The sequence below is a fragment of the Lepidochelys kempii genome, chromosome 15 (assembly GCF_965140285.1).
Source record: "Lepidochelys kempii isolate rLepKem1 chromosome 15, rLepKem1.hap1, whole genome shotgun sequence".
Taxonomy (NCBI): domain Eukaryota; kingdom Metazoa; phylum Chordata; order Testudines; family Cheloniidae; genus Lepidochelys; species Lepidochelys kempii.
The window spans coordinates 1,012,849-1,034,693 of record NC_136394.1 but is presented as its reverse complement, the minus strand read 5'-3'; the positions used below and the strand labels follow the sequence as shown (position 1 = coordinate 1,034,693).

The 21,845-nt window shown below is 49.3% G+C and overlaps 1 protein-coding gene across 1 annotated transcript; it reads right to left on the bottom strand.

The window, feature by feature from the left end:
• Positions 1-12,995: 12,995 nt before the first annotated feature.
• Positions 12,996-21,599, bottom strand: LOC140898720 (leukemia inhibitory factor). Its single transcript, XM_078848982.1, has 3 exons — positions 21,563-21,599; positions 17,483-17,805; positions 12,996-15,870 (listed from the first exon to the last, which is right to left on the bottom strand). Exons 1-3 carry the CDS (start codon positions 21,597-21,599, stop codon positions 15,382-15,384), a joined length of 849 nt encoding a protein of 282 aa, XP_078705108.1. The 3' UTR covers positions 12,996-15,381.
• Positions 21,600-21,845: the final 246 nt, after the last annotated feature.

The window sequence follows — 21,845 nt, the reverse complement described above, 5'->3', positions numbered from 1 at the left end:
TATAAATACATGGGAATCTCGCTCAGCAGCTCGGATTACAAAAGCATGGGCCCGATTCCCCTCCCTTACATTTATACAGAGTGCTCATAAAACCCCAGCACCGCTATCTTTGGAGAATTCTCATCTCAGGGTATTTTATGCCCTCATGGTACAGATGAAAGAGGTGCAAGGCCTTGGGGGAAGCAGGCCCCATGACTTGGCAGACAACCCCCTTATAAGTCACTGGTTTCAGAGTAGCCGCCATGTTAGCCTGTATCCGCAAAAAGAAAAGGTGGACTTCTGGCACCTTAGAGACTAACAAATTTATTTGAGCCACACGTCCTCCTTTTCTTTTTATAAGTCACTGTTGTCACAAAAGTCCTGGCCATGGCAAACGTACAGCCTTAGCCAGAATGGAGCAAGGGCACCCAGTTTTGTCACCAATGTGCTAGTGACCCAATGGCCCAGAGTCTCTGCTGCAATCAGTCCCCATGGGGCAGGAGCCACTTACAGCTCCTTGATCCTCCAGCCAGTTTTACACCATCCCCGTCCTCATCATCTGCCCAGGCGCTTAACTCTGCCAAGTAAATACAGGTGTCTAAGGAGCCATCTACCAATCGGGTAGCCAGAGCATGCTCCCACCCTGCCCAGCCCTCACTACTCACTCTCCTGGTTGCTCCAAGGGCTGGGGACATAGGAGCTGGCTTTGCCAGCTACATACCTTTTGGAAACTCTCTCCTGCCAGCAGAGGAGATGTGACCAGGTTCTGTGCCCATTGCACTGCCAGAATGCATAAGAACGGCCCTACTGGGTCAGACCAAAGGTCCATCTAGCCCAGTATCCTGTCTTCCAACAATGGCCAACGCCAGGTGCCCCAGAGGGAATGAACAGAACAGGCAATCATCGAGTGATCCATCCCCTGTTGCTCATTCCCAGCTTCTGGCAGAGGCTAGGGACACCATCCCTGCCCATCCTGGCTAATAGCCATTGATAGACCTATCCTCCATGAATTTATCTAGTTCTTTTTTGAACACTGTTATGGTCTTGGCCTTCACAACATCCTCTGGCAAGGAGTTTCACAGGTTGACTTTGCGTTGTGTGAAGAAATACTTCCTTTTATTTGTTTTAAACCTGCTGCCTATTAATTTCATTTGGTGACCCCTAGTTCTTGTGTTATGAGAAGTAGTAAACAACACTTCCTTATCTACTTTCTCTACACCAGTCATGATTTTATAGACTTCAATCATATCTCCCCTTAGCCGTCTCTTTTCCAAGTTGAAAAGTCCCAGTCTTATTAATCTCTCCTCATACGGAAGCCGTTCCGTACACCTAATCATTTTTGTTGCCCTTTTCTGAACTTTTTCCAATTCCAATATATCTTTTTTGAGATGGGGCGATCACATCTGCACACAGTATTCAAGATGTGGGCATACCCTGGATTTATATAGAGACAACATGATATTTTCTGTCCTATTATCGATCCCTTTCTTAATTATTCCCAGCATTCTGTTAGCTTTTTTGACTGCCGCTGGACATTGAGTGGATGTTTTCAGAGAACTATCCACAATGACTCCCAGATCTCTTTCTTGAGTGGGAACAGCTAATTTAGACCCCATCATGTTATATGTATAGTTGGGATTATGCTTTCCAATGTGCATTACTTTGCATTTATCAACATTAAATTTCATCTGCCATTTTGTTGCCCAGTCACCCAGTTTTGAGAGATCCTTTTGTAGCTCTTCGCAGTCTGCCTGGGTCTTAACTACCTTTAGTAATTTTGAAAATTTTGCCACCTCGCTGTTTACCCCTTTTTCCAGATCATTTATGAATATGTTGAATAGGACTGGTCCCAGAACAGACCCCTGGGGGACACGACTAGTTACCTCTCTCCATTCTAAAAACTCACCATTTATACCTACCCTTTGTTTCTTATCTCTTAACCAGTTACCAATCCATGAGAGCACCTTCCCTCTTATACTGCGACAGCTTACTTTGCGTAAGAGCCTTTGGTGAGGGACCTTGTCAAAGGCTTTCTGAAAATCTACATACACTATATCCACTGGATCTTTTGGTCCACATGCTTCATGACCCCCTCAGAGAATTCTAATAGATTGGTGAGGCATGATTTCCCTTTACTAAAACCATGTTGACTCTTCCTCAACAAATTATGTTCATCTATATGTCTGACAATATTGTTCTTTATTATAGTTTCAACCAGTTTGCCCGCTACTGAACTCAGGCTTACAGGGCTGTAATTGCTGGGATCACCTCTGGAGCCCTTTTAAAAATTGGCATCACGTTAGCTATCCTCCAATCATTTGGTACAGAAGCCGGTTTAAATGATAGGTTACAGTCTACAGTTAGTAGTTCTGCAATTTCACATTTGAGTTCCTTCAGAACTCTTGGGTGAATACCCTCTGGTCCTGGTGACTTATTGCTGTTTAATTTATCAATTTGTTCCAAAAACCTCTTCTAATGATACCTCAATCTGGGACAGTTCCTCAGATCTATCTAGAATGATAAAAAGAAAGCCCTAAAAAGAATGGCTCAGGTTTGGGAATCATCCTCAGCCTCAGCCACATCCTGAGCCGTGAAGATCGATGCAAATAATTCATTTTGTTTCTCCACAATGGCCTTATGTCCTTGAGTGCTCCTTTAGCACTTCGATCGTCCAGTGGCCCCTCTCGTTGTTTAGCAGGCTTCCTGCTTTGATGTACTTAAAGATAAATTTCCTATTACTTTTTGAGTCTTTGTCTAGCTGTTCCGCAAATTCCTTTTTGGCCTTCCTAATTGTATTTTTACACTTCATTTGCCAGTGTTTATGCTCCTTTCTATTTTCCTCACTAGGATTTAACTTCCACTTTTTAAAGGATGCCTTTTTGCCTCTCACTGCTTCTTTTACTTTGTTGTTTAGCCACTGTGGCTCTTTTCTGGTTCTCTTACTATGTGTTTTAATTTGGGGTTTACATTTAAGTTGAGCCTCTATTATGGGCAGGGGGCAGGGCCGAGGAGGCGCAAAGTGTTTATCCCTGAAGCAGCTCTGTAGGATTTCACATGGTCCACAACACATCACAAGCAAATTGTTCCAGCAAAGCTCCCCTCCAGCACGAGATGCGGAGACGCCACACATCGGCTCTGGTGAAACGGACCGCCCTCTGCCACTGAGCACCAGTGGAAAAGAGCCAGCGTTTAGAAAACAGATCCCATGCTCTTCGCACAATGTTCCACTGGCTGTTTGGGAACCATCCCGTGGGGATTCACGTGCCTGCCTGCCACCAGACAATAATTTCCAATCTACCAGTCCTGCCTGGTCCCCAGCTGATCTCCCCTGGCTTCCACTGAGTCTAAACCAGCGGCATCCCAGCACTGCTCCCCAGCTCCCGTCATGAGATGTCTTGTATTAGGGGATGGAGACTAGCCCGAACACATGTAACTGGCCAATCACCGCTCTCCTAGGCAGGATTGCACTGCAGGGCAGCGTACTCCCCTGTGTTAGTTTCCAGGTGTCAGCTCTCAAGGCCAGATAAAAAGGGCCAGAGTTAATGGGGTGCCCTGTGTTAAACACTGCCATAGGGAGACCTCCATTCCCTGTGATGCAGGGTGGTGCAGGTCCGTCCTGGGATGGCCACTGAGACCAGGTGGATTCCCCCTAGGAGAGATGAGGTGGCAAGCACAGTGCCCAGTACAATAGGGTCCTGAGCCATGGGTAGGGTGCCCAGGCGCTACCGTAATGCACCTAATAATAATGTACAGCGCCCAGCACAATGGGGTCCTTAGCCATGACTAGGGCACCTAGGCGCTACCGTAATGCACCTAATAATAACGTACAGCGTCCAGCACAATTGCGTCCTGAGCCATGGCTAGGACTCCTAGGCACTACGATAATACAAATAAATAAATGATAATAATAATAATTAATAATAAACTCATCTCATCATCATCTCCACTGTGCCCTCCCCTGGGCTCTGGGCCATCAGGGCAGTTCGATCTCCACCGAGAGAGCGCCATAGGAGCTGAGCTAGCATCAAGTGCAGAAGGGGTGTTCTCAGCTGACACAGCCCCGACTACCCTGCTTCCTGCCTTGCCAAACCAGCACCAGCCGCTTTGGAAACTGCGGTGGCTGCCTGTGAAGAGGTGGGCCACCAGGCAGGGCATGGACTCTCACAGGAAACCCACAGTCCTGCTCCCACCCTTATTAAACATGACTATACAATCTGCCCCCTGCAAGCTGCATGAATCCTGCACCACACTGGACTGGCTTCCCCCTTGGGGCCGTGTTCGAAAGTGTCAGTCACTCGTAGCGGAGATGCCGCTCCCCAGTGAATGAAGGCAGCATATTACCTCAGTCCTTGCATTCGATGCCCGTGCAGACAACGTCCTCTTCGGAGCTCAGCTGGCGAGCACTGGACAGACGTAGAACATGAACCTGGCCACTGCAGCCTAGGGCCTGGAGTTTGTCCACTGGCTGCAAAGGAAGCTGACACTGGCTGCTTCATTGTGACATTTCTCGAGGATCTCTGGCGCTTGCCTCTTGCAGGAGAAAGGGTGGCCTCCTCCGTGGAGCAGCTGCTGCGCTGGACCTTCCTCAGTGGCCCTTTCACGGGGTGGCCCAGTCGAGATGCTGCAAGTTAGGAAGTTGTTGAGCTAGAATGAGGAGACTTCATGCCATCAAGTTTGACCGTTCCCTAGCAGAGTCAGGCAGTGGGCACTGGCCCTTTGGGTGAGCCCAGAGAGTGTACAGCCCTCATGTGCAGCCGAACAGTGATCCTTCCAGGGACTGACTCACAGCGATGGCTGATTCTCCAGGGCTCTGCTCCGGGCAGTGCTGACCGGGGCCAGACACAAGGGAATGACTGACTCCTCGTGTGCTCATGACCAGACGATGCGTGCCTTAGGACTTTTGACTCAGACAGCCTGATTCTCCTCTCCCTTGTACCAGTGTAAGGACATTGACTTCAACGGTGGCGCTCCTGAGTTACATCAGCAGGTAGAGTGGCCCACCCTGTACATTTAGGCAACCCCTTCCCAGGGCAGAGAATAAACAGCCCTGCTCAAGGCAGGAGTCTGAGGCTGCTCACCGCAAGGCGTGAGGGGCTGGGGCCCAATGTCTTGTGCCTCGTGTGATCGCTGCACCTGTGCTACGGGGTGTAAAACGCTCTGAGTTTGATGTGTGTTTCACGCTCCCTTTGCACAGGTATAAATGACGAGGGGCAAAGCCAGGGGAAAATCAGGCTTCAGATCCGCTGCTCACGTGCCAGAGTGCCAGAGTGCAATGGCTTTTTGCAGGGCGTCACACTGGGTGATGTCTCTGTTCGGAGGAGCCCCTGGGTTGGGTCGCCCCAGCTGGTGTGATTCAGCCCAACCCCGCTGATGTTGGCGCACTCCCGCGGGGTCCGGCCCCGTTTGGAAGGTTGGGGAAAACCAAAGGAGACGTGTGGGCTTTTGGGTTCGGGGGCTCTTTGCAGGGGCTGTTCTTGAGGATGGAGACTCCACTAGACTCTGTGTCTAAAGGGCTCCTGGCGACTGATGCGCTGTGCTGTCACTTGGCCGAGCCCGGATCAATGCACTACAAACCCTGGGCGACGACGCACCACAGGAAGGGCTGCCCATGGAAGGATCTTGGCAGCACACCGGTGCCCTCTGATTGGTTCAGGTGCACTATTTAAGCCTGCAGGACAGTCCAAGAAGCTGTCTGTGTAACTTACCAGTACCTGGCCTGCTGCTACTACAGGCCCTGCCCTTATTCCCTGCTTTGGACCCCAGCTCTGTGCTTCAGTGGAGATTTTGGCTCCGGTTCCGACCTTCTGCTTGACTCCTGCTCCCTGACTGTGGCTGGATGGCTGCTCTGACCACTAGGGCTGACTTGGCCCACCCGCTAGGCCAGGCCGCCCAAGTCCCAGTCACGACACTTTGGCTGCACACCTGTGTCACTCCGTTGGCTTCTATGGAGTTACTTCTGACTGTCAGCCAGGACAAGGAAGCAGGATGAGGCCCTGGGAGTCAGGCATTGACACAGACTCCTGATGGATGTGAGTGCAGGGCTCAGGAGAGTCAGTCCACAGACAAGATACAGCACGAGGAGGATCTGTGTCACCGGAGCAGTCAGTGTGCCTCAGAGGGCGAGGGGGACTAGAGTCTCCACATTCTCTTTCTGGGGTTTGAAATCATTTTAACCTGACTCCAATATCACCCACGTGTCCTTCTGTGACCTCAAAACCATCCACGTCTCCCCACATCCCAGAATCCTTCGCAGCCATGTCTCTTAGCGCAGAATGCTTTGGTTTAGCCTCATGCATGTCACTGTGTTGTTTCTTTTGTTGCCGTGCTTTCTGCCATGGACAGCCAAAGCCAGCCCTGAGAGGCCTTGCAGTGAGAGACCCTTACGCACGGCATCACAAAGCACTATCCCTCTGTGGAAATGGCAGGATTCAGAACCCAAACCCTAAATTCACGAGAGTTTGCTGCAGCAATTGACAGGTGGGAGATTTCTTTTTGCAAGCAGAAGGGCTGAGTCTGCTCTCATTTGCACTCAGCGTAAAGCCGGCGTAACTCCCCTGCACACAAGGAGCCAGATCTTTTGCCCTGACACAGCCTCTTTGTACTTCTGGGCAGCACAAAGGGGCAATGAAGCCGGCTTAACCAACTTCCTGGGGACTTCTGCTGGTGTGGGGAATCTCAGGGCTGCACAGATCTATCAGAACCAGATCCACACCACTTCCCTTGCAGCCCCCAGGATAGGGGGTGTGGCTGGGAAAAGGGGAGGGGTGGGGGCACTGCTGTGGTCCAGCAACCTCCAGCAGTTGGAGATGATCATTACGAGCCAGCGCTACTTAGATCAGCCCACAATCAGAAGGTTATTAAGGTGTCTTAAAGCATTTCTTCCTATGCCAGCACAGCTGAAGACTGAGCCCAACAGAGTTATCCTGGGGTGAAACTGGAGGGGGTGGAAAGTCACACCTGTATCTGCAGTAAGTTGTGTGTTGTTTACAAGAACCCCTTTGTAAACAACAGCTGGGCCCCACCAGAGGCTGTGACATAGTTTTGCTCTCCCTTAGAGATGGCCTAAAGGATTTGGGGACGTCTGGATCCAGATGTGTAGCTAAACTTTGTTGCTCAGGCCCATCTCTGCTCAAAATTCTTTAACAATGGGGACCCAGTTAGAGGTTTCTTCTCTAGTCCCAATCGGGGGGGGGGGGGCTGAGTGCAGAAATACATGAACTGTATTTATATGTATATATACATGAAGTGCTGGATGGATGGGTCAGGCAGGAGGAATACAGGAAGTGGTGCGGCTGATTCAGTGGGTGGCCTGCTCCCTCTGAGTCAGGGCCTATTCTGTGCCATGGAGGTGGCCCCATTTCAGTGCTGGGTGCAGGGTGCAGGGGCCTGTTACAGAGAGCTAGAAAATGTCATCTCTGCACCATTGACTTTTTGGTGAGAAATTGAAAACAAATCTTTTGATTCAGAAAAGCTGCCGCAGGGCCCCATGGGAGTGCAGTTCAGGTTTCCCATGCTCCCTTTTGCTGCTGTAGACGGCCGGGATCCATAGGAGAACAACGCCTCCTATGGTTTCATGGGCTCCCTTCTTGGCAGGGTGACCATACGGCCCCTTTTGGCTAGGGCAGCCCTCTTTTTAATCTCTGCCCCAGATGTCACTGGGCATAGGTGCCGACTCTGCGGGTGCTTGAGCCATGGAGCACCCATGAAAAAAACAGGGGGTGCTTAGCACCCACGGACCGTGGCCCCACCCACACTCTGCCCCAAGGCCCATCCCCACTTGGCCTCCTCCCCCCGTAGCCCTGGCCATGCTGTACCTCTTCCTGCTCCCGCTCTGCCTCTTCCCCCAAGGCCCCCGCTGCTTGCGCCTCTCCCCATCACTCACCCTTAAGGCAGGAGAGGGCAAAGAGGAGTCAATGGGCGGCGCTCGAGGAGGGGGTGGAGAGGCGTTAGTGCCGGGGGAGGTCCTCAGGGGAGGGAACAAAGGTGGGAATGGGGGTGGGGGGAGGGTTCTCCGGGGAAGAGGCTGAGTGGGACAGGAGTGGCGCACCCACCAGCAGAAACAAAAGTCGGCGCCTGGAGGGTTGACAACCCTAGTGTCACAGGACATTTGGCCTGTTTGCTCTTGCCAGCTGATGACATGTATGCTATGCAGAATAAACTATTCTGAATCATAGAATATCAGGGTTGGAAGGGACCTCAGGAAGTCATCTAGTCCAACCCCCTGCTCAAAGCAGGACCAATCCCCAACTAAATCATCCCAGCCAGGGCTTTGTCATGCCTGACCTTAAAAACTTCTAAAGAAGGAGATTCCACCACCTCCCTAGGTAACGCATTCCAGTGCTTCACCACCCTCCTAGTGAAATAGTGTTTCTTAATATCCAACCTAAACCTCCCCCACTGCAACTTGAGACCATTACTCCTTGTTCTGTCATCTGCCACCACTGAGAATAGGCTAGATCCAACTGCTTTGGAACCCCCTTTCAGGCAGTTGAAAGCAGCTATCAAATCCCCCCTCATTCTTCTCTTCTGCAGTCTCAACAATCCCAGTTCCCTCAGCCTCTCCTCATAAGTCATGTGCCCCAGTCCCCTAATCATTTTTGTTGCCCTCCGCTGGACTCTTTCCAATTTTTCCACATCCTTCTTGTAGTGTGGGGCCCAAAACTGGACACAGTACTCCAGATGAGGCCTCACCAATGTCGAATAGAGGGGAACGATCACGTCCCTTGATCTGCTGGCAATGCCCCTACTTATACAGCCCAAAATGCCACTGGCCTTCTTGGCAACAAGGGCACACTGGTCTACTTATAATAAAACCGTTTTTACTATTCAGACCATCCAGCATAGTGTTAAAAAAAGTATTTGGCTCAGTTAAATGGTGACTTACTGCAACACTATAAGCCAGAGGTTTTCAAACTGTGGGCCGAGCAGCAGAGCTCGGCCATGGTGTCAGGCGGCTTCACACCCAGAAGAACAGTAGGAAGACAAGGAACAATGCTAGTAGCTACTGAATTGCAAGTAAAATAAATGAAACTATAAAATTGATGAACATATATATATATACAATATATGAAACTGCCATATCTTTTTTGCATGCTGTAAGTAAATTCCCCTGAGCACTGATGATCTCTCAGCCAGTGTCCTGTTTTCAGTTTAGGGGACTATGGTCCCCCTACTTTTTGGTGAGAGGAGATGGTTACAGCCTGGGAATCCCTAGACTTGGCACATCCTGGAAGGTGTGGGCTGGCTGGAGAACCTAGGACAAAGAGGAGAATGGGGCCATGCGGAAACTGACTTAGGACTCCCATGGGGCACTGCAATGCAAGAGCTGACTCAAAATACTTAGATTATTTTGGCAAAATATTTCAATTTTGGGCCATTTGTTTTTCAACAAAAAAAATTGAAATTTTACATAGAAAGCTATTTTTCTCAAAATAATTTTTCTCAAAAAAATCTCTAAGTTACAAACCCATTTTCCACTGACAACCAGTTTTGATGGAAAATTTTCACCCCGCCCAAGTTGCCTTGAAAGTGTGAGTGGCCTTGGTGAGAGGCTGGGTGACCAAAGCCTGGTTACAATGATAAGCTATGGGTCATGTTTGATTTTCTGCCGATAAAGTGACTGGCTGTAGCTAATGCTATCTTCTGCTCTTGCTGTAGGGCCTGCTGAAGATTATTCCAAAAGAGTTTGCCCTTTAGTTTTACTTTTTAAACAGACTTTCTCCAACAGGTAACCAACCCCCTGTGAGTTCTTTCACCAGTTCTTACTTTCCTTTCAGGTTATTGCTAATTAGTCACTATCTTGTCTAACTTTCACTATTAGCCTCTGAGCCTCCCTTCCCTCCCACACATCCGTTTCATTTACATATTCCTGGCATTTGCTAGACCTTGTGGCCAAAAATCCCCTGAAGGAACAGAAATTTGGTTTACAAAATTCATTACCTTGCTCTGGGGGCCTAATGACTGTGACAGTTTCTTGGGATTTATGATCCATTCATAATGATATGTTGCAAAAGAAAGAATCAGCTCCTGGCCATGAAGAACAGCACCTGTAGCTGGGCTAGTTAATTTAACTGGTGTAGATTTCTAGTTTCCATCTCTGTCACCAGCATGAGTTCTCTTATTGGTGCTGTGACACTTGTTCGTGTGAGGGAATCATAGAAGATCAGGGTTGGAAGGGACCTCAGGAGGTCACCTAGTCTAACCCCCTGCTCAAAGCAGGACCCATCCCCAATATTTGGCCCAGATCCTTAAATGGCCCCCTCAAGGATTGACCTCACAACCCTGAGTTTAGCAGGCCAATGCTCAAACCACTGAGCCATCCCTCCCGCCTGGGATAGCCCCTTAGGGCTGGCTACGGAGTTCCTTGCAGAGTCCCTTAGGACTGGCTACAAACAGCCATCAAAGGCGAACTCTTCCACCCACAACGTGGGGCTACCAGTGATGCATGTACCACCCCCACTTCAGTATCCAAGAGCTTTCCCAGCTTGGCTTATCTCTGTAGCTAATTAAGCAAACCTGCATTCTGCCTGCCCCACAAGGCCTTATGGAAATATGCTTATGAAGGTATATATGACATAACTGGAATAGTTTTATGCTACATATGCCATGTAACATATCTCTGTAAAGATTATGATCTACTGAATCTATTCATCTTATTTGTATGTAGGTATCATTTTTGTATTCGAAGTTACGAATATTTGCTGTGTACTTGCTTGATTTCTATGTAGCCTTCGTAAGCATTTGGTCAGCTTCTTGAGAAAGGAATCTGCAAGGTAAATGCCCAGTCGAGAAGCACTTAATGGACAAAGAAAAGGAGGACTTGTGGCACCTTAGAGACTAACCAATTTATTTGAGCATAAGCTTTCGTGAGCTACAGCTCACTTCATCGGATGCATACCGTGGAAACTGCAGAAGATGTTTTTATACACACAGACCATGAAAAATGGCTGTTTATCACTTCAAAAGATTTTCTCTTCCCCCACCCCACTCTCCTGCTGGTAATAGCTTATCTGAAGTGATCACGCTCCTTACAATGTGTATGATAATCAAGGTGGGCCATTTCCAGCACAAATCCAGGTTTTCTCCCCCCTCCCCCGCCCCAAAACCCACTCTCCTGTTGGTAATAGCTTATCTAAAGTGAGCACTCTCCTTACAATGTGTATGATAATCAAGGTGAGCCATTTCCAGCACAAATCCAGGGTTTAACAAGAATGTCTGAGGAACAGTGGAGGGGGGGGAAAGGAATAAACAAGGGGAAATAGGTTACTTTTTATAATGAATCAACCATTCCCAGTCTCTATTCAAGCCTAAGTTAATTGTATCCAATTTCACGGACAACAGATCTGAAAAGACGCCAATCCACATCTGAGCATTCCCAGGAATGTGGCTTTGCTGGTAAGAAACTCAGTCATACATGGACATGTGACTTGCCCATGTGACTTCAAAACTCCATTTTGTAGCTGGATTCTACACGGGGGAGGGAGGGAAGTCCACTCAGAGGAGAAGGTCTATTTAAACCCCTGGGAGACCCCTCCATTTTGTCTTCAGCTGGCTAAGGAGATAGGCTCTCCACCTCCCAAGGATACCTGAGAGAAACTGGAACAAAGGACAGTAACTACAGGGGGTGTGAGTGATTGCTGGACCCAGACTAGAAGGAGACTAGTCTGTAAAAGGATGCTTACTGGGTGAGGTTTTTATCTGTATTCAGTTTTCTTAGACATAGACTTGCGTATTCTATTTTATTTTGCTTGGTAATTCACTTTGTTCTGTCTGTTACTACTTGGAACCACTTAAATCCTACTTTCTGTATTTAATAAAATCACTTTGTACTTATAAATTAACCCAGTGTATGTATTAATACCTGGGGGAGGGGGCAAACAGCTCTGCATATCTCTCTATCAATGTTATAGAGGGCAAACAATTAATGAGTTTACCCTGAATAAGCTTTATATAGGGTAAAACTGATTTATTTGGGGTTTGGACCCCATTGGGAGTTGGGCATCTGAGTTCTTTCAGTTAAATCTGAAGCTTTGGGCACCTGGTTCAGACCCTGGGTCTGTGTTGGAGCAGACTGGCATGTCTGGCTCAACAAGACAGGGTGCTGGAGTCCCAAGCTGGCAGGGAAAGCAGACGCAGAATTAGTCTTGGCACAGCAGTTGGCAGTCCCAAGGGGGTTTCTGTGTTCCAACCCGTCACACTGCTTTAGCCAGAGGAGGTTTGGATCACATCATGCTCCCACTAGTTCTGCTCTCTCCCAAACCCAAACATTCGGAAGAGATATAAATGCCCATGCTTCAGGGCATAGTCCAGTCACGCACTGCTCCAGGTCAGGAAGAAACTTCCCCTATGAACAGTTTATTGTACAGATCCTAACACCTTCCTCTGAAGCATCTGATTGTGGCCACTGACGCATCTGATTGTGGCCATGATACTGGATTGGATGGACCACTTGTCAGAACCAGTCTGGCAATCCCTAAATTCCCCCAGGCACTCTAGTGGTTATCTCTGCTGCACTGCATTCTTCAGTGATTGGCCATCTCATGCTTGGCCAGATAAAAAGAGCTTTGCAAGTAAGGAAAACAGGGAAATGTGCGGCTATTTTGTAACAGTGGTAAATCCATACAGGCAACTCGGAATCCCATTGAACTAATTTCCATTACAGGATGACAAAATTTATGAACATGGGCAAGGGCTGAGAAAAGAGAGAGCGTTACATTAGATGAGCCACGTCCTGAAGTCTTTATGCAGGCAAAATGCCCACTGACTTCAAGGAGAGATTGCCCCAGTCAGCAAGGACTTCTAAAGAGCTGAGTGACATTTTTCACCCAAAACTTATTTTCCCCCAGCAAAGAAATGCATATTCAGGTCGACACAGACATTGAGAATATGGGTCAATTTCACGGAATTGTTTTGGTGAAACAAAAACCCCCACCCATTAAAAAAATCCAAAAAAGTCAAAAAGTTTTGTATCCCCATTTTCTAAATGGAATGGTTCTACTTTTCAATTCAGATCAGCATTTCATTTCAACATTACTTTTAATGAAATATTTTAAAATAAAATTAACAATCTGGTTGTACAAAAATAAGTGGGTCTGACTTACACATTACCAGAATGATCCAGGTAGCCTACTACCATGAGAGAAAAATAAAATAAAATCCATAAATAAAATATTCTTGTGTTCATATTTTAACATATATTAAAAACATACACACACATATATATATACACACCACATATTTTAAATAGATCTTTCCAGTACAAAGCTATTTTAAATTAAACCATTGTACATAATAAATACGGAACCTGTACAAATATTAATCTATAAATTATTACAGAGCAAGGCATGCTGGTTGTTTCACAGGTCACATTTCATTATGTTGGCATCAGTGCCATGCGACCCTCCAGGGGTACAGTGCAATGGTGCCTTAGGACGTCAGCACAGCACCAGCAGGTGATGCCACTCCCAGGTAATACTGGGGAATCAAAACTCATCTAGAGTCATTTTGACGGCAATACAAATTACCAGGCCAGATCCTTAGCAGGTGTGAACTGAAGTCTGTGGAGATAAACCAACTTACTCTAGCTGAAGATCTGGACCATGGTTTGGGATCTCAAAACTACTTCTAGGAAAGAACAACAAGGGGCATAAAGAGAACAAACATCTGCAGCAGTCATGTGCTGAGTGTTGTTGGATCCTGGTTAGGAGAGACACATACACAGCGACTTAGTCAGGCTGGGTCACTGGACCTTTGAATCACTGGAAAATCAGGCCAAGTTTAACAACATGTTTAATGTTCAGACAGTCAGTGCAGCCGGGCCACAGTAACCTCATGATCTGATCTGACCTGGGAGTGACTGGTGAGAATCTGCTCCACAGGCTAGCGGGCCTGAGCCCGCTTCAGTCCAGCTAGCGCAGGTAACAATAGCATGGCAGACATGGCAGCGAAGGCAGTACAAGCCCGGTATGGACCCTGGGTATGGACTCAGCTTGCTGTCTTCAGTGCTATTGTTCCTCATGCTAGCTGGATTCAAGCTAGCTCGGTAGCCCATACGCACCTTTTGCTGTGTAGACATACACTTTGCCAACCCCCAACGGCTCTGTGCTGCTGGTGACTTGGAGTAACGAGTTAATTTCACATGCAATTTAAGTTTCTGTACCTGGGATCAGATTGTCCATTGCCCAGCACCTTGGGTCATCATTTGCCCCAGTGCTAAGTGAGCATAAATAGTTACCATTCTGTTTTAGAGGCATTTTATTACACTCAGCACTGAGGCAAATGATGACCCAAGGTGTTGGGCAATGGAAAACTCAGCCAAGTGGGCAAAATAGGTTAAACTAGGGTTGGATCATCAGGATAGATCGGGGTGGGCAAACTTTTTGGCCTGAGGGCCACATCTGGGTATGGAAATTGTATGGTGCACCATGAATGCTTATGAAATTGGGGGTTGGGGTGAGCGAGGGGATGAGGGCTCTGGATGGGTGTGTGGGCTCTGGGGTGCAGGAGGGTGGGACCGAGGGGTTCGGAGGGTGAGAATCAGGGCTGGGCAAGGGTTGTGGCGTGGGAGGGGGTCAGGAGTGCAGGCTCCAGGTGGCGCTTACCTCAGGCAGCTCCCGGAAGCAGCGGCATATCCCCCCTCTGGCTCCTACGCAGAGACACGGCCAGGTGGTTCTGCGTGCTGCCCCGTTTGCTGGCCAATGGGAGCTGCAGGGGCGGCGCTTGGGGAGCCCCCTGGCTGCCCATATGCATAGGAGCTAGAGCAGGGATGTGACGCTGCTTCCGGGAGCCACGCTCCTCAGCAGGAGCTTAAGGGCTAGATTAAAACATCTGAAGGGCTGGATGCGGCCCCTGGGCCGTAGGTTGCCCACCTCTGGGATAGATGCTGGGTCTTTGTGCATTTGAATCCAGCCTGTTCTTCTGCAAAGGGTCTCAAACAGTGCAGTAATGAACCATTCCTGCAGAATCCGGTGGTGCTTTTGACAAGAAACAAGGCACCTTGGCTTCTGTACACTGTGCAGAGGTACCTGGAAGCTCTCAGGCCGGCCTTCCATACGTGCGTGGCCCCCAGCAGCTCCCACTGAGAGCGAAGGAGAATCCCCTCCAACCACTTGAGAACAACAGAGAATACCCCACACCCTTGAGAGCAAAGGTGGCTGCTGGGTGCCAAGCACTTTGCCAACCTGGCCCCAAGGGACTGTCTGTCCTAGCACATTGAATGTGGGACCAGGACACGACATGGCTCTGGTGTACCTGCACCAGGCTCCTGTGCAGCCGCTTCTCGGGGTTAAACAGGGGTTGTGTATTTCGTTCAAGTATTTTTCGGAAGCCTTCCTGGCTCCGTCCTCACCACCAGATCTGAGCGGCAGCCATCTAGGGTTCCCTGGCTCCCGCTGGGTGGCTCATTCAGGAGTGTGAGGAAGCCTCCTTTCTTTTTGTGCCTTTCCGTCTTTTCCTTTGATCTCTGAGTCCCTGCGGCGCATTCTCCCCTGAGCCCCTGACCAGTTTCTCCAGGAACTTGCTGTAGTTCCAGAGCACTTTGCATCCGTCAATCTTTTGCTGGAAAGCGTTAGTGGCTACAGGTCTCTCTGGGATGCCCCTGGAGTTGGGCGAGACTCCCTTGAGACAGAGGGCGCAGCCGGTGTTGGAGAGGAGCCCTCTCACCGACCACCAGGTGCTTTGGAGTTTGCCAAGTAATGCAGCACCTGGGGTGCTCAGCACCTGCTGCTGCTTCCCGATGTTCTCGAGGGCGTCCTTCATGTGCTCCAGAGTCCGGTATAGCTCCTGCAGCATGACACTCTTTGGCTGGTCTCTTATATTCTCCGTGGGAAACCACTGTACAGGCTCATTGCAGAGTTGGCGAAGGTCGGGTGGAAGCAAGCCTTGGTGAGTCAACTGGAAATACAAATAAACAAATGCAATGCCAGCCACCATGGGAGAGACAGACAGAGTCGCCTGGGCCACTGTCACATGGACAGTAAAGGAAACCCTCTTAGACAAACACCTGTCAACGATTGTCTCACTCCTGCCTCCTCAGGAGGGGATGGGCTAAATGACTCCTGGAGGTCCCTTCCAGCCTAAATGTCTATGAATCACTACAATACATTACATATATAGCAACAGGACACTACCTATCATGGGCCTTCAAAGCACTCTGCAGACATTAAGGAATTAATTGTCACACCAGCCGACAGAAATAGGTCAATATTATTACAGCCATTTTATAGATGGTGAAACTGAGGCATAGAAACATGAAGCAACTTGATTAGTGAGCTGATGACAAAGCCAAGGCTAGAACCAGACTTTTTGGTACTTAGGTCAGTGCTTTAATTACCGAACCATGGGTTTTCTGCTATAGTCCTTGCACGAGAGGATCCAGTGCTAGTGCTTGACAAACTACATACACATTCAACAACATGAAAATGCAGCTACTTCTGGGCTGGAGAGTAGCAGCCAGCATGCTAGGCAACAGCAGAATGGGAGATGTTGGCTGAAGACATGACACAGTTTCAGCTCTATGTTCATACAGGCAGGACTACGGCTTTTAAGATCTAAGAAAACTCCCACACTCTAAATTGCTTGGAACCCAGTTCTCCTCTGGCAACATGGCAGGGTGGGGGCTGTGCTGGTCATGGTGCTCTGAGGAACATGAGTATGTGAGGGGGAATGCTTCGGCCTGCCAGGCTAGATGGAAGTGCTCTGCACAGTCAGTTCTCAGGTGATTACTCTTTGACAATAGCCGTCAGGTACACCCAGCCAGACGGCACCCGCGGTGCGCTGGAGGCATCAAACACCTCTTAACATTCCTCGCTCCGTGATTCATGGGCCTGTGAGTCCCTCCCACACACACATTCTGGCCAAAGCTCAGGGAAGCATTGATGGGGAAATCTAGCTGGAGGGAAGGTGACTGTGTCAGTGGGGTTGTTCCCCCAGACCACCCACACACCTCCAACGACTCACGGCACACCAGTCTGCCACCCCAGCTAGTCATGCTGACTCTACCATGTGATATTTCCAGTAAACTCCTGCCCAACAATAAGGCAGGACCCAGAGCAGGCCTCATGCCTTTTTTGGGCAGAAGGATCCCAACATCATTGCATGTCCGTGAAATATCCACCTTCGTGGCAGACACTGGGGACCAAACTAGGGACCTCCAGAGCTAGAAACATGAGTCTTTACAGCTCAAGCGAAAGAGGGAGGTTGTGTGCTGCAACAGGCCCATAGGCACTGGGCATGAGGTGCTACACACATCACCCGGCCTCCATCTACAGGGAGATCCGTCAGCCCCTTGCTGGCTCCATGGGGCCATCCCTGTGGCTGCCACCTTCTGGGTACAGTTATGCAGTTACCAGCATGGGCCAACCACTTTCCCCACCCCTGTTTCATGCTGCTGTTCTTCAAAGCAGTGCCTCGGGTGCTGGAGAGCTGTGCCCTCCATGCAGAGCTTAGTGGCCTCGCTTGAGCGATTCTCCCCAGCCAGAGGTGTCCCCTGGAGGGCAGCACTTACATAGGATCTGAACAGCTCCTTGGCTTCCTTTTCCATCTGTCTGGTCTTTGCTGTGATTTTGCCCAGGGAATTCCGATGACACCCTCGGCAGGGGGCAGTGCTGGAGTTTACACGTGCCAGGCATTGGATGAAGAGACCCTGAGTCACGGCTAGAAAGGAATAGAAAAGAGTCACATCAACTGATGCAGACGGCAGGGAGACACCAAGATACCTCAGCCCACATTGGAGGCCTTGTATCAAGGCAGGCAGGAATGAAGGAGGCGCTAACTGGAAACCTCTGTGCTTTCTTTGGAAGGAAAAAAAGTACCATGTAACTGCTTCTCCTTTACGCTCTCAGATCAGCTACTAGCCACACACCACTCTGAGAAAGCTGGCGAGTGTCTCGTTTAGTACCAGCAATAGCTGAGCACACCCGCTGGCATGCAGCAGCGTGTGGCAGAGCAATAACGTGGTTACCTAGCGTGTTTTACCCTGGGACCTCAGAGCGCTTTGCAAAAGCAGGAGCCATCCCTGATTTTCCCCGGGGGGAAAGTGAGACCAAGCGTGGTTAAAGCATTAATGAAAACAGTCTTTGGTTTGGATTTCAACATTCCTCTGCATGTTTGCAACCCACACTCTGTAGCATTGCACTAGTGCAGGACGGCCAAAGCCTGATTCGGGAGCCAGGCTACCTGCCCCTGGGAAATGGATTCTAGTGTGTCTAGGGTAACTGAGCTAGGATCCCTGCATCTGCTCTCAAGGCTGACACGTGCCTGCTTCTTAGTTAGCCAGTTAAAATCCCTCTGTCATTTATTTTCCTGTTAGCTCATAGGTGGCCTGATTTTACTCCCAGTGAAGTCTATGAGGCCCTGAGTCATGTGCTCCATAACAGTGTTTTCTCCAGGGCACCCAGGCTCAGGTGACCTGCCTGGGGGCTCCCTAGTAGGGGACCATTCTGGCTTTCAAGTGGGATTTCCCAGAGGCTGGAGTAAAGGAGCCCAATGTGCCCTTTGTCCTTCTAAGCAGCAATGCTCGTTGGAGGTGTACATGATACCGTGGGGCTAAGCACGGAGGGGCTCGTCCCTTGGGACAATCCTAGCCGGGTATCTGGGGGCATCTAAAGGGTACTAGAAGACACCTAAGAAGCTACAGGTTCTGCTCCCCCACCTTCCCCCGTATAAATATTGCAGAAAAACTAGAATCCAAGATTTCTAATAACTCCTTGGGCAAAATTAATAGATTCTAAGGTTGGAAGGGTTAATTCTGGTCATCTAGTCTGACCTCCTGCAGAACCCAGGCCAGGGCACTGCCCCAAATTACATCTCCATCCAGTTCATAACCGCTATCTGAGGCAGACGCATCAACGCCAGCGAATGCCGATCCAGGTGTTCCTGGCCAGAAACCTCTGGGGTGTCTCAGGGTAATTTCTTTTGTTCATGCTTTATCCCCTAACTATATCTCCTTCCCTAGATCTATAGCTGGGACACAAGGTACCCGCAAGGGTGGGGAGGAAGATGTCTAAATACCTTTGTGAATCCTACCCTACATATCTCCCTGTTTCTCTCATACGCATCACTGTGGTATCTGCCTTTGGTTATTCAGCATTCACCCTCTTGGCTTCGAGGACAAGATGCAGCCACCTGGGTCTTGAAGTGAACACGGTCTAGATAATACTTGGCCCTGCCATGAGTTGCAGGGGACTAGGTGACCTCTCAAGTTCCATTCCAGTCCTACGATTCGATGATTCTGTGCTTCTCAGGCTGTTTAGCCAGGAGAGTTCGGCAAAGGATTTCCACCAGAAGTTTTCCCTTGGGAAATGACGATTAGACACAATGGACATTCCATGGGAACATGGCAAATCCATCAAAACTTTCGACAGAAAGCAGGCAGGCATCCTGGGCAGCTCTAAGCCGGCTAGCTGCCTGGTGCCCAGGCTTATCTGCCTGTCCTGCTCCCTGGGCAGCTGGTTCCCCGGGCTCCTGGGGCTGCCTAACTCCCTGTTGGCAAGGTGGGCAGCCCCAGAGCTGGGGAGCCTAGGCATCCGAAGCTTTTCCGGGAAATATTTCTGAATTCCTTTCCAGCAAAAAGATTTGAGATTTTTGACTTTTGGTCTGAATTCAGGACAATTTAGCTTTTTACACTAGAAATTTTTCACAGGATGGAAATTCCACTTCCCAGCCAGTGCTAGGAGCCAGGACCCACAGGGCCAACACCAGAGCTGCTAGACGCAGCACGCTGGGAGCACTTGAATTCCTCAGAGTGCTGCCCACATACCTCCCAGGTGGGAAGAAACGAGACTCGGCTGCAAGTTCACTCCTTACGCGAAGGGGCCAACTCCATTGATGCTGGCAGAAGTGCCCCACTTACGCCAGGTCTGGAGCCAGCCCTCCCTCCTGGGGAAGGGGATGCTTGGACAGAAATTGAGCTGGGTGAACTTTGCTTGCTCTTGTCACTCACACAGCTCATGGAGAAGCCCCTGAGTTTGTAGATGAGCAATCTCCCAGAACATGCCGCACCACAGGCCAGCTGAAGTCAGCAGGGCTGGGCTGCAGAGATGCTAGCGAGGACAGAGTTGACTTGCTCTTTCCTGTTGCAGAATGAGTTGTAATCTCCAGAAATGCCAAGTATGTTTCTTTAGCAGCATTGCCGTGTGCGTTAATAGTATAGAGTTGTGTATAACACAGGCATTCACACATTTTCAAACAACTACCGCACCATTAACCCATCATAACTGCAGCTAAGCTAATTTGCATAAGTAATTCTCAGACACGCTGCTCACGGTGTCATGGGACATCATTTGACCCTGACACCTTTGACTCTCCAAATGTCCTGCTGGGACATACAGTAGAATTTCACCTTGGGGCTTAGGTGCTTTTGAAAATGTTACCTGTGGAGAGGGCTAATGTGGTAGGCACCTCTCCCTGATAGTTTCCAGCTCTTGTGCCACTTGAAGCTGGCTGTGGTGGAGGTATCTGAGCGATGGAACAGGATTGTTACACATCGACACAGCTTTCAGCTCCGTGCTGGCTGACTTGCCTTCATACACTGATCCTACAGGTGCCGCTTCTAGCCAGGAGTCACCTCATGCTGAACTTTTACCTCTGCCAGCAGTTAAGGAAGAGACAGCTACTGGCTGATCTCCCTCTGGTACCAGATCGTGCCCATGTGTCTGTCAAATCAAGTCCTAGACCTAGTCTACATCTGCCTGGCTCCATATGAAAGTAAGAAGAACATCTCTACATATCTCTGGGCTAAATGACGGTGAAAGGCACCAGACTGACTACTTGGGGACTCCCTAAGCTGTCCACAGACAGGCACAGACTGCATCTCATCCCAACCCACCCCGATGTGGAAGGATCTGCTCTATGGGGGAGAGAAGAGATTGCTATAACCTCCCATCCGAGATCTCTTTGTGGAGGCTGCCTACAGTTCTGCTGACACGAGAACACCTCCCTCTCCTGCTAGAACCATTAGGCAGACCTACCAAGCTGCCATGGAACATCCATGCAACAGAAACCACTTGGGGTTGGTGCCAGCAGTGGCTGGTCTCAAACCAACAACTCAGAGGCAAAAAGCACCATCTCTCATTCCCAAAACCAAGACTAAACCCAGTGGCAGTCCCCTCTATGCCAGCCAGTGCCCCCAAACTGCCTCGTACAGCAGCTCACACCCCCCAAACCTAGAGTGTAAGAACTTGCAAAGCTAAACCCTAATGCAAATGTTTTTCAGACCAGTACAAAGCAGTTTTCACTCTTCTTTTTACTTGTTTCCAGTAAAAGAGCCATTTCCCCAGAAAGCTTTCCGATGCTCACTTTCCAGTGAGCCAGCTTAGCAGAACAGGTTACAGATTCAGCAAAACGCCTCTGAATTTCAGTCTGATAGCATAGTCCTATTTGTCTTTGGAGTGACTCAGTCTCCTAAAGTACTGTAACTCTCTCTCACGTACCCCTCCACCAAACCCTACACAGCCTTTTGCTTCTGATCACAGCCTGCAGCCAAAGGAGAACGGCAGCGACTCACTGTGGGGACTTTTTCAAAGCTGCCGCGACAGCAAGCAGTTGGCCGAAGAGCTGAGCAAGGGAAGAAAACGCCGTAACCTACCCAGAAGAAAGCCCAGGGTCTCCACGCTCCACAGCATGCTCAGGGTGGCAAGTGTTCAGTGCAGCCTGCTGTGAAGTGCACCGCCTCTTCCTCTGCTAATGGCCAAAAATGGGGAACCTTTTGCTTTCTTCAGTGCACTGATTAGCCAACCCCTACTGCAGGAGGTGGCCCAGTGTGACAGGAAAAAAAGAGAGAAGCGAACGGAATGACTAGCACCAATGAGTTCTCCACTGTGCGGCCACCCAGAGGAAATGATGTCTCTTCGCGCTGGCTAATTCTTCGA

Bases quoted from the DNA above. Each gene is read 5' to 3' on its own strand.
- LOC140898720 (XM_078848982.1), bottom strand. From the start codon at position 21,599: ATGCTGTGGAGCGTGGAGACCCTGGGCTTTCTTCTGG. The intron at 17,806-21,562 runs GTAGGTTACGGC...GAGAGCGTAAAG, and splicing joins GACCCTGGGCTTTCTTCTGG to GAGAAGCAGTTACATGGTAC. The intron at 15,871-17,482 runs GTAAGTGCTGCC...TTGTATTTCCAG, and splicing joins AGGAGCTGTTCAGATCCTAT to TTGACTCACCAAGGCTTGCT.